Consider the following 14,874-nt stretch of genomic DNA (forward strand, 5'->3'; position numbering starts at 1 on the left):
ATTGTTGCAAGCTCTACCTTGGACTCTCTAAGTTTGGGAAGCCCTAAACAAATCTCACAACACAATGCTAGGCCTTTTTCTTTTGTTGCTTTTCCCTTTGTTTTTTTTTTCTTCTTTTTTAAAATAAATAAAAACACAGAAATCTACATTTGGAATTGAAAAGCAAAATGTAAAAATCACAGGCAAAAAAATTGCTCTGAAATGCTAATGGTTTATTGGATTTTTAAATCAAGGCAGCGAGGCCATCACTGGGAGACTCGGGGAGCTGGAACCCATAAGCAAAACCCTCCAAAGGCATCCTACACAAATTAAATCAGACATTGCTGAGGCTCATCTGTTCATCTTCTACATGGCCAGAGGAAAGGCAGCTCCAGAATCCATTCTAACCTAATAAGCTTTGCTGTGCCTAAGCTTATTTTATAATTACCCAGGCACTGGAGCCACACATTTGTTTGTACCTGCTTGTGCAAATGTGCCCTGAAGGTTAAGTTTCATATCACAAATGTGCCAGAGCTCTCAGCAGCTCTGGAAGAGATAGATTGCTCTGTAAAGCAAGAATGGCCTAAAAACTAAATGAGAATCATTCCTCTGTTCTTGTCTTGAGCCGTATTTGAAATTTTGATCACATTACAACTTACTGTCCATCAGGTTTGTCCACCAGTGCAGTAGGATAGTTAAACAGTGATGTAGTTACATTAGCACTAGGAAAGAGCATCAAGTCTATTTAACCTCAGGGTGTTGTATCACAGCCTCTTCCATTAACCACATAGAATACCCTTTCCAACCCCTAATCCCTTAGAGACTTGTTATAAGAATGTTAAATTTATTACCATCTTCTTTCTGCAAATTTCTTTCAATGGTAGATACACACGAAGCACAGGTCATGCCCGTGATTTGTAAAAAGCACTTTTCAGCTATCGCTCTGCTGGGGTGGTTTGGCCCATCAAGGTGAGGACTGTCTGGAAGAGCATCCGAGGCACAGCCTTGGTGAGGAGGCTCTGGAGCTTGAGTCTGCATGGCATCATTGCTGGCATCAGGCCGGTGCCTACGTTCTCCAGCAGCGGTATCTTGAATAAATGCACAATAAACTGAACAAACACTATCTACAGTGCAAATGGATGATGTAAAACTACAAGCAGGTCACATTTATCAACCATGCAAAGTCTCTTAGTTGTTTGAAAGGTGACATGGTAATCTTGGTCTCTTCATGGAAATAATATAGATTGTTACTATGCATATAACAACATCCCCTCACCAGTACCACTTGCATGACCATTTAGCTCTACAGAACTGGTTTTCCACTTTCAGGTGGCAAATGATTCCCTCCAATTTCAATGCCTAGACCTGACAGATACCTCCACTCAATAAAGATATGTTGGTATCTAGAGGGTCCTTATCCAGCACAGAGAGCGCAGTCCAGCCTCACATCTATTCTGTCCTTGTTGTCATCTATGCAGGACTCACAGCATTTCATCTCAAACAAGGAAAAGGACAAGTTTCTCAATAGGTTTCTCTTTATGGCACAACAGTTACACTGCAAGTACTGCAAAATGAGTAGTGGAAGAATTTGCAGCACCCAGAAGACCTCCACGCATACAGGCCTGCCGCAATCATTTTTGTTCTTTAGCAGACACTGAACAGAAACCCAACAGCTCCAGCTGCATTCACAAACTGCCTCCCTTGGGCAGAGGTCTGTGTAAAGGAGCAAGAGTTGCTTCTGAACATGTTAAACACAGGGGCTCCCCTCCTTTTCCACAGATGATCAGGAGGTCTCCCACCAACAAATTATAGACCAAACAAATCATAATTAAACACCACATACATTCTCCTCATCTGTAGCAGTTCCACAGATTCAGACGGATTAGACCCATAAGAAAAGCTAATAGGATGTGGTCTATTGGGATCAAACTAATTCATCGCATGTAAACTACACCAGTATCTCAAAGCAAATCTGTTGAGTTGAAGCAGACAAATATTGCCGCATTTGAAATTCGCTAGAGAGGATATTGTGCACCATAGCAACTTCTTAAACATTGAGCACATGTACAGATGTACAAACTGTGCTGCAGCTGACATGTAAGAGCACCCACTCCCACCAAAGAGTACCTGCATCTTGCATTTACCTCACTTAAAGTAAGGTTTAGTAAAGAAGGGCTAGTAAAATACTCAAGAAGTAAAGGTCAAAGGGTTAGGACACTAAATTTTAGCTAGGTAAAAAGTGGTTTCAAACAAAAGAGATTTCATTAAGTTTGTGGGTTTTAGTGTGAAAACATTTGGTTTGATAGGTCTTCTTACAGCAGCCTGTGGACATAGGAGGAAACCTACTTCAATGGATAAGCGGGTCAGCTATTTGAAAGACCTTGTACCAACGTCCACACCTCTTGGTTTCATAATGTAACTCAACTCTTGTTGAGTTGTAACTTGTAACTCTTGTGTATGTAACTGCACCCACTAGTGCAGTTATTAAAGGCTGAAATAAGGTGCCTCACAGCTGAAATCTCTCTCCCTTGCTAAGTGAAGTCAGATCAGGCCAGTCCCTTAGAAAAGACAATGCCAATGTGATGTTCGAAGAATTTCTCTCCAGAAGAGAATCTCAACACAGGTGTCACATGGCCCACCTCGGCACGCTACCCACAGAAGAAAAAAGTGTTACCTGTCAGCACAGAAGTATCAAACCCCATGTCTTCTATGGCAGCTCTTAACTCTTCTCCATTAGTGACAGCTGGATCATAACGTATGGTCCCAGTTCTATCAGCTAGAGAAACTGCTACACATTGCACTCCTTGTCTTTGTGATATGGTCTCTTCTATGGACTGTACACAGGAATTGCAGGTCATGCCATCAATCCCAACAACAGCCGTGCATGTAGTGTCTTGCAGCGGCTCTCTGAAGGGATCACATAGAAAAGTAGGTGATGGAGATGCTCCCTTATTAGCTTCTGAACCATTAAGGAGACATACTTTAAAGTTTCCAGGTGGAAGGGATTCAATAGCTTGCTGCACAGCTGACAGGGTAATTAAAATTGGGCTGTACTGTACCACAGCACGTTTATGCTCCAAAGACACTTTAATACTTTGTATGCCACGAAGATCTGATATATTTCCTTCAATGTTTTTGACACAGGACTTGCAGTGCATGCCTTCTATCCGTACAGCCACTGTAGCTGTGCCACTCATCTTGGCGACCGGTGGATCCACCCCATCACTCTCAAGATTTACTGGTGTCTCCCTGGGGTTTGCATTCTGCAGGCGCCCGAGATCAAGGACACCCAGCTTCAAAGGGGCTGATTTACTTTTAATGGTGCAGTCATACCCCAGGTTACTTATATGGCTCTTGAGGTCATCAGGCTGAATGATGTAAGGATAGTAGGCAATAATTGCTTCCTGGTTACCAAGTGACACCTTTATTTTAGCCACACCATGCAGTTTCCTAATATTTCCTTCAATGTTGGTGACACAGGACTGGCATGTCATGCCTTCTACCCGAAGCTTAACTACTGCTTCTCTCAAGCATGACAAATTTAGGGTTGCCGTTGTCAGCCTCTCTTCTTCTATGTTGGCATCAAAGCCCATATCCTGAATTTCCTGGCAAATCTGTTCAGGACTTATTTCCGACTGCAAATACTTTATTAGAGCGTTGTTTTGTTCAAGGGAGACTTTAATACTCACAATGCCCTTCACCTTGGAAATTCGGCCTTCTATTGACTGCACACAAGATTGGCAAGTCATTCCCACAACGTTGACTGCCACAGTGTGTTCTTGGGAAGATGGAGAGGGCGCAGTTTCAAAGCTCTCCTCATAGCCCATGTTGTCAAAAGCAAAACTGTGTTTCATTGTAGGTTCCAGCTCACAGCCAGGAGGAGGATCAGTGTTGGACAAAGCCTAAAGAGCAAGAGGTAAAATAAAAATAAAATGCACGTGTCTTTAGCACTGTAAAAACAGCAATATTCTGCATGTGCTCTCAAGCACATACGAGAAGTGCTCTCAAGTCAGTCTATACCGCCAAAACGCTTCACAATGTTAACTTACACTTTCAGTATGTTACCATTACCATTAGCTATGACCACAATGATGAATCAGGCCTCTGACACTTCTCTTGAGCAGCAATTTAAAAAATATTCGCTAGGGATATAAAAGCAAAATTGTCTCAATACTTCCAATCCAATCATTTAAAACTTGAGCTCTTTGCAACCACGAGGCACTTACTTTCACTACGGAGCCTGAGCTCTGCTCTTCAGAGCACACAGTCACCTGCACAAACGGTCACAGCAGAGTGTGCTGAATGTCTCTCCACAAATGTCAGACACCGGCTCAGTCTGACAAACCTGCTATTGCTCAGCAGGAGTTGAAACCAAACCAAACCAAATTAAAACACCCACAGAAAACAGAATCAAGAATTTCCCAAGAGCCTGAAACCAGCTGGCGCAGGCAGGACCAGTCGCGTGATGTCTGAAGATCTGTACGCATGTGCACAAGGCCTGGGCTGTCTGCGTATATACAGATTTTTAAGTTAAAATCTATATCTGACAAAGATCTTAAAAGACACAGACCTATGTGCAGATACTTCCACTATGGCTTAGTTTCACCTACCTCTTTGCAATGCACCTAAGAAAGACCATCTATTGAGCTGCAAGCACTCACTGATTTTATCCAACACCTATTTTCAGGATATAATGGCCAGTGTTGAAGTAGACCGTCCAGAAGTGGACTATCCATCAGCCAGATCATGGGTTCCACAGTACTGAGACTCTACAGTTTAGTGCACTCAATTGAAAATGAAATACGAAAAAAAAAAGTTATAAATGCAATGCTTCTCACAGAACAGATAATTGGAGCACAGACTCTGTCATCAAAGGAAATTGTTAATGCCAAGTGATAAGGAAGATTGAGAAGGTGAGGGACAAGTCCCAGATTGTCAGGTTTTATGGAAAGAACATCAAAATTCATGTTTGTGACTTAAGGCAGCTTTAGCTACTAAATATCTAGGTGCAACAAATCTATTCACTCGCCTGTGAAGCCGTGGGCTCTCCACCGTTCAATAAAACACCCAATGCTGGGCATCAATGCAGGTCACCAGATCAGGCTCGGTACCACAAATCTTGTTCCTACCACTGACAAGAAAACTCCGTCTTTGGTACCACAATGTGGATGAGAAGCATTTAGGCTGCTTATTAACACTAGACTGTATCCAGTTCATCTGATGCAGTATTCAAAATTCATTAACCTGATTTTATTTCACGCTCAGACAGCTTGGGAATAATGAGGTCTGGGGTCATGACAAAAACGGCAAAAATTTAACACAAGAAATTTGCTTTCAGGCTTCTCCATATTGTATTTATTAGAACAGGAGGAGAAATGAGCAACTTCAACTCTTCGGCATTACGGAGCAGCCTCTCACTATCCTGACCACAAACTCTCCCCCACTGCTCCCTCCCTCTCTGCTTGGCCTCAAGGCTCCAGGGATGCTGGGGAAGAATAGTCACAGGAATATTTTAGCCCCAACATCCCCTTTTAACTCCCCCTCCCACAGACCTGGCAGCACGTGTCCCTCTCCTTGCACTTCCCTTCCCAGAAATTAGTGAAATCCCCAATGTACATGGAAATGCATAGCCAGGCCCTCCTTTCAAAACAAAATATAAAGTCAATCAGACCTCCCTGCAGAGGTGGTTCCCTGTTTGAGCACACACAAAGATGACCGCATGCTTATTTCCTCCTATTTGGGCCTTCCCACAGTTTAAAATAATAATATGGCCTTGTATATGGAAAAGAAGCCAGTCTGAAAATGAAAACAGTCTCTCATGCACCGCATTTCAAATGCTGCTTGAACTCAAACATGCATTTATTGTAATGTCTACCTCGAGAAACATTATTTGAATATTGTCCCTTGTCTCCTTTTCCCTATCTCCTCTCCTCAGCTCCCCAAGGACACTTTGCTGGTGGTGGCCAGCTCTTCTTATCACAAACATCTGGCAAAGTGAAAATCCACGTATGAGTTACAGGAGCTCACCCTGTACATTTACTTTGGCTCGTACAACAAAGGCATTTGCCTTCTGCATCCTTTGGTGAAACAGAGCATGAGAGATGGGCAAGACCAACATCTCCATTCTTTTGCTCCCCTTCACAGCATTTCTGGCAGCCACTTGCAGGTGAAAACAAGGAACCATCACAGGCCTTATGTCCTCCACTGTGTTCCCTCCACTCCTACACTCACCAACTGCCTCCGTTTTCCTAAGTACCCAGTGATAAAAAAGCAATTCAAATTATAATGTATAAAAAGATTAAAGGGTATTTCTCATCCTCCAGTCTTTTGAAAAACATAAAAGCAAGGACTGATTCTACTAGTTCAATGCATTGTAAGCCACAGAAATATCAAAACTACACCACTTTACATTTTGAATAAAAAGCTATCCCAACATTCAGAAGAATTGGCAAAAATATTTTGTTACTTGACAAAACCAGATGTTTATGAGAAAAATCCCTGCACACAAATTTTTAAAATGACAAGGGAAAAATTAGAGAGGGGACATGGATATTAAAAAAAATATTTCCCCTTTAATAACAAACAAACAAACAAACAAACAAAAAAACCCACAAATGCAAACCAGTTGAAGAATCTCCCCCCAAAACCCAGAAATGTGCACAGGTTCAAATAAACAATACTGAAGGCTTTATAAATAGTGTAACAGCTTAAAAAAAAAGAAGGGGCACAAATACATCTATGTGTGTATTTGCGAGAAGGGGTGTTTCTACACTAGATCAGAGAAAAACAGGAGGTTCACATAAGGACACAAAGACGAGCCATGCAGAAATATGCTCTTAGTTTTCCTCAAGGTACACACTAGGTCTTAAAAGAGGGTTTCCTAATATCAGCTAACATCCACACATAAAATGTCATCTATGAGGCTATATAGTAATTCAGAGACACCATCTGCAAGAGAATCAAAGAAGTAATCAACTCTACAACTGCCAAAAACGGATCTCTCGGATTCCCGGGAGTTGCCCCTCCTGCTTGCTTCTGCCTAGAAAGAAATCCCAATGACATAATGAAAATGCATCTGTCCCCACATCCATATGGGAGTGTGGAAGAACCGGCTGCAGTTATGGACTCTCACACCAAAGGAGGCCTGCTTACTTTTAGGAGGAGGGTGTACACCAAGTCTGTTTGCTCTACCAGTCTCACATATATTTTTACAGTGACTATGTAAAAAATGCATAAATAATGAAAACATGAAATTATGACAATTCTTTCCCTCCCCCATTCTGCACACAAAAGTTGCAACTCAAAATGCAAAGCAGAGCCAGGATCTAGTCTGAAAGAGAAGAATCCCTACAGAAAGCTGTTGTGGTGGGTTGACACTAGCTGCCCTCTCCACAGGTCCACAGGTCCTGCCAGGAGCCTGCTCCAGCACGGGGTCACAGCCTCCTTCGGGCAACCCCCTGCTCCGGCGTGGGGTCCTCCCCAGGCTGCAGGTGGAGATCTGCTCCAGCATGGAGCTCCATGGCTGCAGGGGCACAGCCAGCCTCACCATGGGCTTCACCAGGGGCTGCCGGGGAATCTCTGCTCCGGCGCCTGGAGCCCCTCCTGCCCCTCCTTCTTCACCGACCTGGGTGTCTGCAGGGCTGTTTTACATATTACAGAATCATAGAATCATAGAATTGTTTAGGTTGGAAAAGATCCTTAAGATCATCAAGTCCAACCATAAACCTAACACTACCAAGTCCACCACTTAAACCATGTCCCTAAGCCCCACATCTACACATCTTTTAAATACCTCCAGGGAGGTTATTTATTTATTTATTTATTTATTTAATCAACCACTTCCCTGGGCAGCCTGTTCCAATGCTTGACAACCCTTTTGGGGAAGAAATTTTCCCTAATATCCAATCTAAACCTTCCCTGGTGTAACTTGAGGCCATTTTCTCATCCCATCACTTGCTACTTGGGAGAAGACACTGACACCCACCTTTCTACAACCTCCTTTCAGGTAGTTGTAGAGAGTGATAAGGTCTTCCCCAAGCCTCCTATTCTCCAGACTAAATAGTCTCACTCCTCTCTCTGGCTGCAATTGCTGTGCTGTTTTTTCCGCCCTTCTTAACCATGGTATCCCAGAGGCGCTACCACCGTCACTGATGGGCTCAGCCTGTGGTGGGCTGGCATTGGCTCTATCAGACACAGGGGAAGCTTCTAGCAGCTTCTCACAGAAGCCACCCCTGCAGCTCCCCCGCTACCAAAATCTTGCCACACAAACCCAATACAGCAGTGCTATGAAGCTCATTTAAACAACAGAGGAAAAAAAAAAGAAGAAAATGAAGAAGGGACCCATTGACACAGAAGCAGCAGTAGGTGGAGAGGGCTTTAAAGGAAGCACCAGAGCTGGATGCAGAAACATTTGCATCTGACAGCTCTAAACGAGACCCAAGACGAGTGGCAACTGAAACTGTTGACGTGCATGAGTGTGGCATTTGAAGCCCAGCTCCCAGTATGGGGATTTCAGAGCAAACCCACCAGCATGAAGAGCAACCCTTGCTGCCCCAGACAGGAGTTGGTGCACTCATGGCTGCCCTGGGGCATAGCAGGGCTTGGGGGCAGCAGGAGGAGGCAGAAGATTCTGCTCCCCATCCTGACTGTCCCCAGCCAGCAGGAAGGAGATCATCCAACAGGAATACGCCCTGGGGCTGGACTAACTTTTTGGGAAAACATGGAGGTGGAACAGGGCAGGAAGACACTACTGGACTAGGAGAACCAAGTCTCAAGCCCCAGCTTGGCACACAGCTCTTGGTGTTACAGCACCCAGAGCTTGGCAGCAGGCCGGGCAGGAAAGATGGTCACTGTCCATGGCCTGTGAGGCTGGTGGGGTAAAACCACTCCATCAAGGGCTGCCCTCAGAGGCCTGGAATCAGGCTGCCCCACTGTGCCCCAACATGGGCTATTTCTTTGGTGTACTCCCATTCAGAAGTGCAAAGGCCAAGGGTTTAACACAGCAGTGAGGGGATACCGAATAAATATAAGAAAATCAACTGAACTGGGAAAAAACCCCGAAGAACAAGAAACCACAGCACTGCGTGACACCCTCCCATACAGCACATGGTGACCGGCATCCTGACAATGGATGCAACCCCATGGCTGTAAATTCAACAAGGTTTGTGCTCTCCTCAGGTTTGCACCCCAGCCACTAGCCTTCCCTGATCGGGTCCCCATGCTCCCTCCACCCCTGTGCTCCACGGTGACCTTGTGGGGTGGCTTGTCCTTGGGAAAGCCATCGTCACCCCCATCTCCCCTTCCCAAAAGGTGCAGCCACCTCCAAAACGCCAGTGTAAAGCTCTCAGCCTCCGCAGCACGAGGCTGAGGCCACACCAGGCGCACCCCACAGCTCCCCAGGCACCCCCCACACCGAGATCCAGCATGGCTGCTGCTCCTCTCTGGTGCCCCAGCAAGGCTCGTGCCACAGGGCTGGCACTGACCTCCCGCCCTGCTTCTCCTGGCCTCCAGGGATGCCAATTTTCACATCCTGAAATTCAAACGCCAGACTCCCCACTGCAATGCCAAGCAGTCAGCCAGCGAGGAGATGGGGCCCAGCCCGTTCAGCGCCTTCCCCTCTGCCTCTCCCCGTCTGCTCACCCACAAATGCCGGACCTCACTGAACCTCTCGCCTGGTGTCTCCGAAGGTTTTGGGCTGCCCTCCTCTCCTTACCTCCGCAGGCTAAAACCAGGTATTGCCCTCTCGCCTTCGAGCACACAGCTGCCGAAGAATTATCTTATCTGTGTTGCGGTTTTACCTTTCCTGCTTCATTCTTTCACAACCCACTGATTCATGGCTTTGGATTCAGGCAGGCAGTAACACACAACTGAAAAGCCACGTACTATTAATTAAATACTTCGGATGCTTTCCCAGTTTGTTATAGGCAGCCAGTGAACAACAAAATGAGGGCAGAGCAGCCTCAGGAACATCAAAGGTCTGGAGTCTTCAATTTTGTGCCTACAACAGCAGCATTTCTGAGTGGGCAGAAATTCAACCCTCATCCTCCTTAACAAATTTCAGTGCAGCTTGTCCATCCATCTTGTTAGTGCATATTGTTTAAATGTATTAGATCTTAACTGGTTGTTCTTCCTTCCCCCGACCTTAGCAAAGATGAGAAAATGTCAGTAGCTACTATTTTCAGTAACTACTTGTAACACAACTTGTTATTTTTTAAACAGTTCCTGAGTCATAAATGAGGGAAAATCCACCCTCTCCACCCAGAAATCAAGACTCAGTGAAAATATTACTTTAAAGCAGCCTCTGTGGTGCTTTTTTTTTTCAAAATACTAAGTTAGTTGCCTTAATGCTTTGGCCAAGGGACTGCTATTCCCCATATGGCAATGGGTTTCTCCAACAGTACGGATGATGGGGAAGATTTAGGCAGTTGCAGCTAGCCTTACTGAAATGATACCTACATACACCATAGTTAACAAATCTTAGAGACCTTAACAGGTACCTTTAAATTAAAGGGAGCTTTGTAAACCATGCTTGGTATAATGGGAAAGGGGAAAGCCTTGTTGTAAATGGATTGTTTCTAATTTAGAATTAAAACAAAGCAAAATACTTTGTGATGTTCTTCATGGCTCCAGTACAAGCAACATGTATATCACAGTGAAGTGAATACAGAAAAGAGATCCTTTGGTACAACAAAGTAATTTATGTCATGATTGTTTTCTAGAAAACATTTATAATGTAAGAAGTAACTCAAGGCAGACGAAGCTTTCAGGTATATTTGGTCTGTCCTGGCTGTTATTTCATACCAGTCTGACACGAATTATTTAAGTCATTCTAAGCATACACAGTTTCAAAGGACACAAAATTTGTTCTGAGGGTTTCTTTTCCTTAAGTATTCACAGTATTCACCGATCCAAACTACACTACTGTAATTTACATACCTTTTAGAGAGCAAAAAACTCTTTTTAAAATAATAAACCTCATCACGTTTTTATCAGCATTGATCTTTCTAAGCCTCTTCTCCACAACGGTTAATCTTCAAAAATACCAGTGTTATATACAACAGTGAATAAAAAAATAAAATAAATAATGTTGCCACAGATCTATTATCAAGAACTTTCGATAGCATGCACTTAGTAGTTATAAATAAACTACTTACCTACAATTAGGACCTTTTAAACTTTTCTGCAGTTTCTACGATTCCAGAGAATAACCCAGTATAAGCTGCTGTCAAACTACTCAAGCAATTGCAGTTCAAAAGGACAAATACTAGTATGTTTCCTTACTAAGAATCACGACTCTATATTATTAGAGGTGGAGCTGAAAAAATGCTCATTAATTACTACAGCATAACTCATAATTAACATCTGCTTTCAAAGATTACTTTCAGAGAATCGCCAGAGGACTTTGCATTTGTGTACTATTTGTGATGGGGCAGGCATCCCTGCTGGGGATTGAGACAATTTAGATAAAGAAGATTTAACCTCCTTTAATATACAATCTGCATCCAACGTGCTTTGTTTTAAATTTTCCAGTTCAGCAACACCTCTTCCCTCCCAAGACACAAAAACCAGCTCACTGACCTGTCTTTCAACTGTATTGACTTCTGGCATTCCCATGGAGTAACTCTGCAAAAGTTTCTCTTCTCTCTGCAAGTTAGTGCTTGCTTTTACCGGAGATCCTGTCTTGGACTTTTCACCAATAATCAGTAGTTCAGGCACATCATGAGCTGCCTGCCGCTTACGAATAGACACCAAGGTTATGTTTTTGTTGTTTAAAGTAGCTAAGCAAGACAGCTCCCTTTTCATTTTATTGTCCAATTTTCTCTCCATTATCTTTCTGTGCTTTAAATATTGCAATGCCAAAGGAAAGCTTTATGAGAGCGGTAATTCGCTGTTTTATCGGCCACACTTCTTTCAGCTACATTTACAACAGCTTGAAGAGTTCTGCCTGTCTAATCAGCATGCTCATCGGGCATTCATCACGAAATCTCAGATGTAACCTGTGATCCTTGTGTGCGCTGCTCACTGCACTCTGCTACCTGCTCTGCCTGCCAGTTTAAATGCTTCCCACCAATTGGCATCCCTTGCGCTTACCGGACTGCGTTCAGCGCTGCTCGGCGTTGCACACGGCGTTGCAGCAAGCTCAGCCAAGGCTGCCTTTCACAAGCTAGTCAAACATGACCTGTGTGCAGCAAGCCAGTGCATAATTAACTCAGCCAGCCAGGCATTAGCTCCTTGTGGCCATGTGCATAATCACGGCTCCTACAAAGGGCAATGCTATTCCACTTCCTCCTTCTATGAAATTACCAGGGGTGTCTTGAATAAAACGTGGTCCCTTCTAACTTTGAAAACGTGTCTGATTATATCATTAGATAAGGCTCCTGCACTGAAGGTCTTTCACTCATTTAGGGCACGAGAACATTCATTCTTTGTTTCAAGAAGGGGAAAAAAAAAGAGAGTATAAATAGTACACTATTTTAAAATGCACCTCTTTACTATCAGCAAGCTTTACTAAAAAGCAAACAAACAAACAAAATGGAACCAGCACTTAATGCCAGGAGGAAAGGAAAGAAAAAAAAAGACATTCTCTTTGTCAAACTCCGTTCTCCTTAAATCTTCTGGGTAACTACAGGAACATCTAATTTAGACAGTCATACATACGATAGGTACCATCACTAGAAGTGCCTTGAGCCAAACCTGGATATATTTCCCTGAATTGCCCACAGCAAATTCACAGCACTGTGCTAACCTGATGAGTAGGATCTCATGTTCCCTAGGCCCACAGTAGTGCAGTCCACTTCTGAAAACACCCCAGAACAGGGACACCTAAAGAATGGCCATGCAGGGCATTTATATAGTACAGTTGATGTGTCATCAAGTCACACCCTCCCTGGCTATGCAGTGACCTCACTGCACAGAAAAGCCTTAAAATAATTGCTTTACATTTAATCAGAAGCTCTTGGCCTTCTTGGAAAAGGGCACCAAATTTACTCCTATGCAGAGGTTAGCACACAGGGTCAAAATCTCGGCGTATCTTCGTCACATCACAAAAACCTGAGGGAATAGACAACACTCCACCTGCCTGTCAGGACAAATTCAGATTCTTTTTACTTCCAAAAGCAGAGGTACATCCCTCACACCCTTGCCGCAAAGACAGTGGTCCAGAAAGCCATCATGCAGGACATCAGCATCCTGGCTTGTCTTCCTGTCATAACTTCCCCACAAAGATGAATACTCGGCTTTGCTCACACCATCCAGTTCTTGACTCCAGAGTTAAGAACCATCTTTGGAAAAAGGAGGTCTTCTGCCAATGAAGCAAAACTCAACATACTGTTGTAGCACTATTTCACGTTGTTGTCTCAATATAAAACATCGGTGATAATATTAAACTTTCAAAAGGGTTATTTTGAAAACATTTTGAGAAATGGCCCTTCTAAAGAGTATTACTACAAAGAGTAAAGCATCTGTGTTTGTTCTACATTCATCAAAGAAACTGATTAAAAACACACCTGAATTCAGATGGGACACTTTTCTGAAAAACTGTGTTAAAAGTGAAATATTTTCAGGAATTACTGATTGTAACTGGTTTTGAAACAACCAATTGAAAATTTGACTTACGTGAGAACATTTCATTACAACGTCTTTAAATACTAACACTACATCTACATACTAAAAATACATATATATTTAAAATCTGGTTTTGTCTTTCTAAAACAAAACAAATCAAATCCCAAATCAAAGATATTCAGAAATTCAGTTCTGTGTCCTAATGCCAAATAATGGGAATTTCAAATTCTAGATTGTCTTAGGAAACAGAAATTCCAGTTTCTGGCCAGCTCTAAAGTATACACTCATCTCAGACAGTATCTTTGATATTAAAAACATCCCAAACCTTACCTTGTGTGTTTCTACAAGTAACTAATATTCATTAAATTATTATATGATGAAATATACTGTAAAAGCAAGTTGGTTTTTTGCTCCTTCATTTCAGGTTCATCAGCAAAGCTCAACTTAGGCTGACAGAATAAAAAGATGTTTAGTAAGTGTCTTCTCTCTGATTTCACTCACTCATTGTTTTTTTCCCCAACTTCTGAGCAACTCTAAGGTAGACATTTCTTTGTTTCTAAAAGCAGTGGAGAGAAATTCTTACTTAGTGCCCCATAGTCCTTTGCCTTTGGCAGAATCATGAATACTGATTTGGAGGTAGAGAAGAAACACACGAGGTTGTGCTTTGAACACGTTCAGTTTACAAGGTATTTACCCACATTAGAAAGAATTACTTGGCTAGAAAAAAAGTTTGCTATAGTTCTTCAGATGAAAGGGGCTTAAGATGTATTTCAACTAGTCTAGCTGATTTAAAACACCTGGTTTAGCTGCGGGTTCAAGCAGAGCTATCCAGCAATGGCAAATGAAACCTATGCAGCTCTCCAAGTTACAAGCACCAGGTCTTGGAGAAGAGGTACCGCTCACAAAGCGGAAACTGCTGAGCATCTTGTAAAACCAAACAACAATTTCCATTGACCTTAATACACCGGACTGAAAGCTCAGAGGTCCTGCCCCATCCCAACCACTCCACAACTGTCTTATGGTTCAGGAAGCAGTTCAGGAAGGGATCCGACATCGGCACCTCAAGGGCAGCAATGTCTGCCAAGGGATCAAGGCAGCTGCTTGGAGTTAACTGCTGTGATCAGCTACTGCTGAACTCTGACAGACTCCTACTAGTTTCCAAATTGTTTTCCCCATTCTGGCTTAATTAATTACCCCATCAGAGCTGATGCTAATTGTGCTAGCTACAAACTGGGGGTAAGCATTTTAGTGAAGGCTGAAATATGAAAAGCAAAGTTTCCCATCTCATCTGATGAAAGTATCATGCCTTGGTTTATGGCTAGATTTTGCACA

General features: G+C 43.1%; 1 protein-coding gene across 1 annotated transcript in view; it reads right to left on the reverse strand.

Moving 5' to 3' along the window:
• ATP7B (ATPase copper transporting beta) overlaps window positions 1–11,805 on the reverse strand; it is a gene marked incomplete at both ends in the record, with an annotated part of 30,364 nt that extends 18,559 nt beyond the window's left edge. Inside the window, 3 exons of the mRNA XM_082010352.1 lie at window positions 831–1,067; window positions 2,654–3,881; window positions 11,557–11,805. Of these exons, the coding sequence (XP_081866478.1) occupies window positions 831–1,067; window positions 2,654–3,881; window positions 11,557–11,805 (1,714 nt within the window). The remainder of the gene's footprint in view (window positions 1–830; window positions 1,068–2,653; window positions 3,882–11,556) is intronic.
• Window positions 11,806–14,874: the final 3,069 nt, after the last annotated feature.

The sequence above is a fragment of the Phaethon aethereus genome (genome assembly GCF_964289735.1).
Source record: "Phaethon aethereus genome assembly, chromosome: 1".
NCBI lineage: Eukaryota > Metazoa > Chordata > Aves > Phaethontiformes > Phaethontidae > Phaethon > Phaethon aethereus.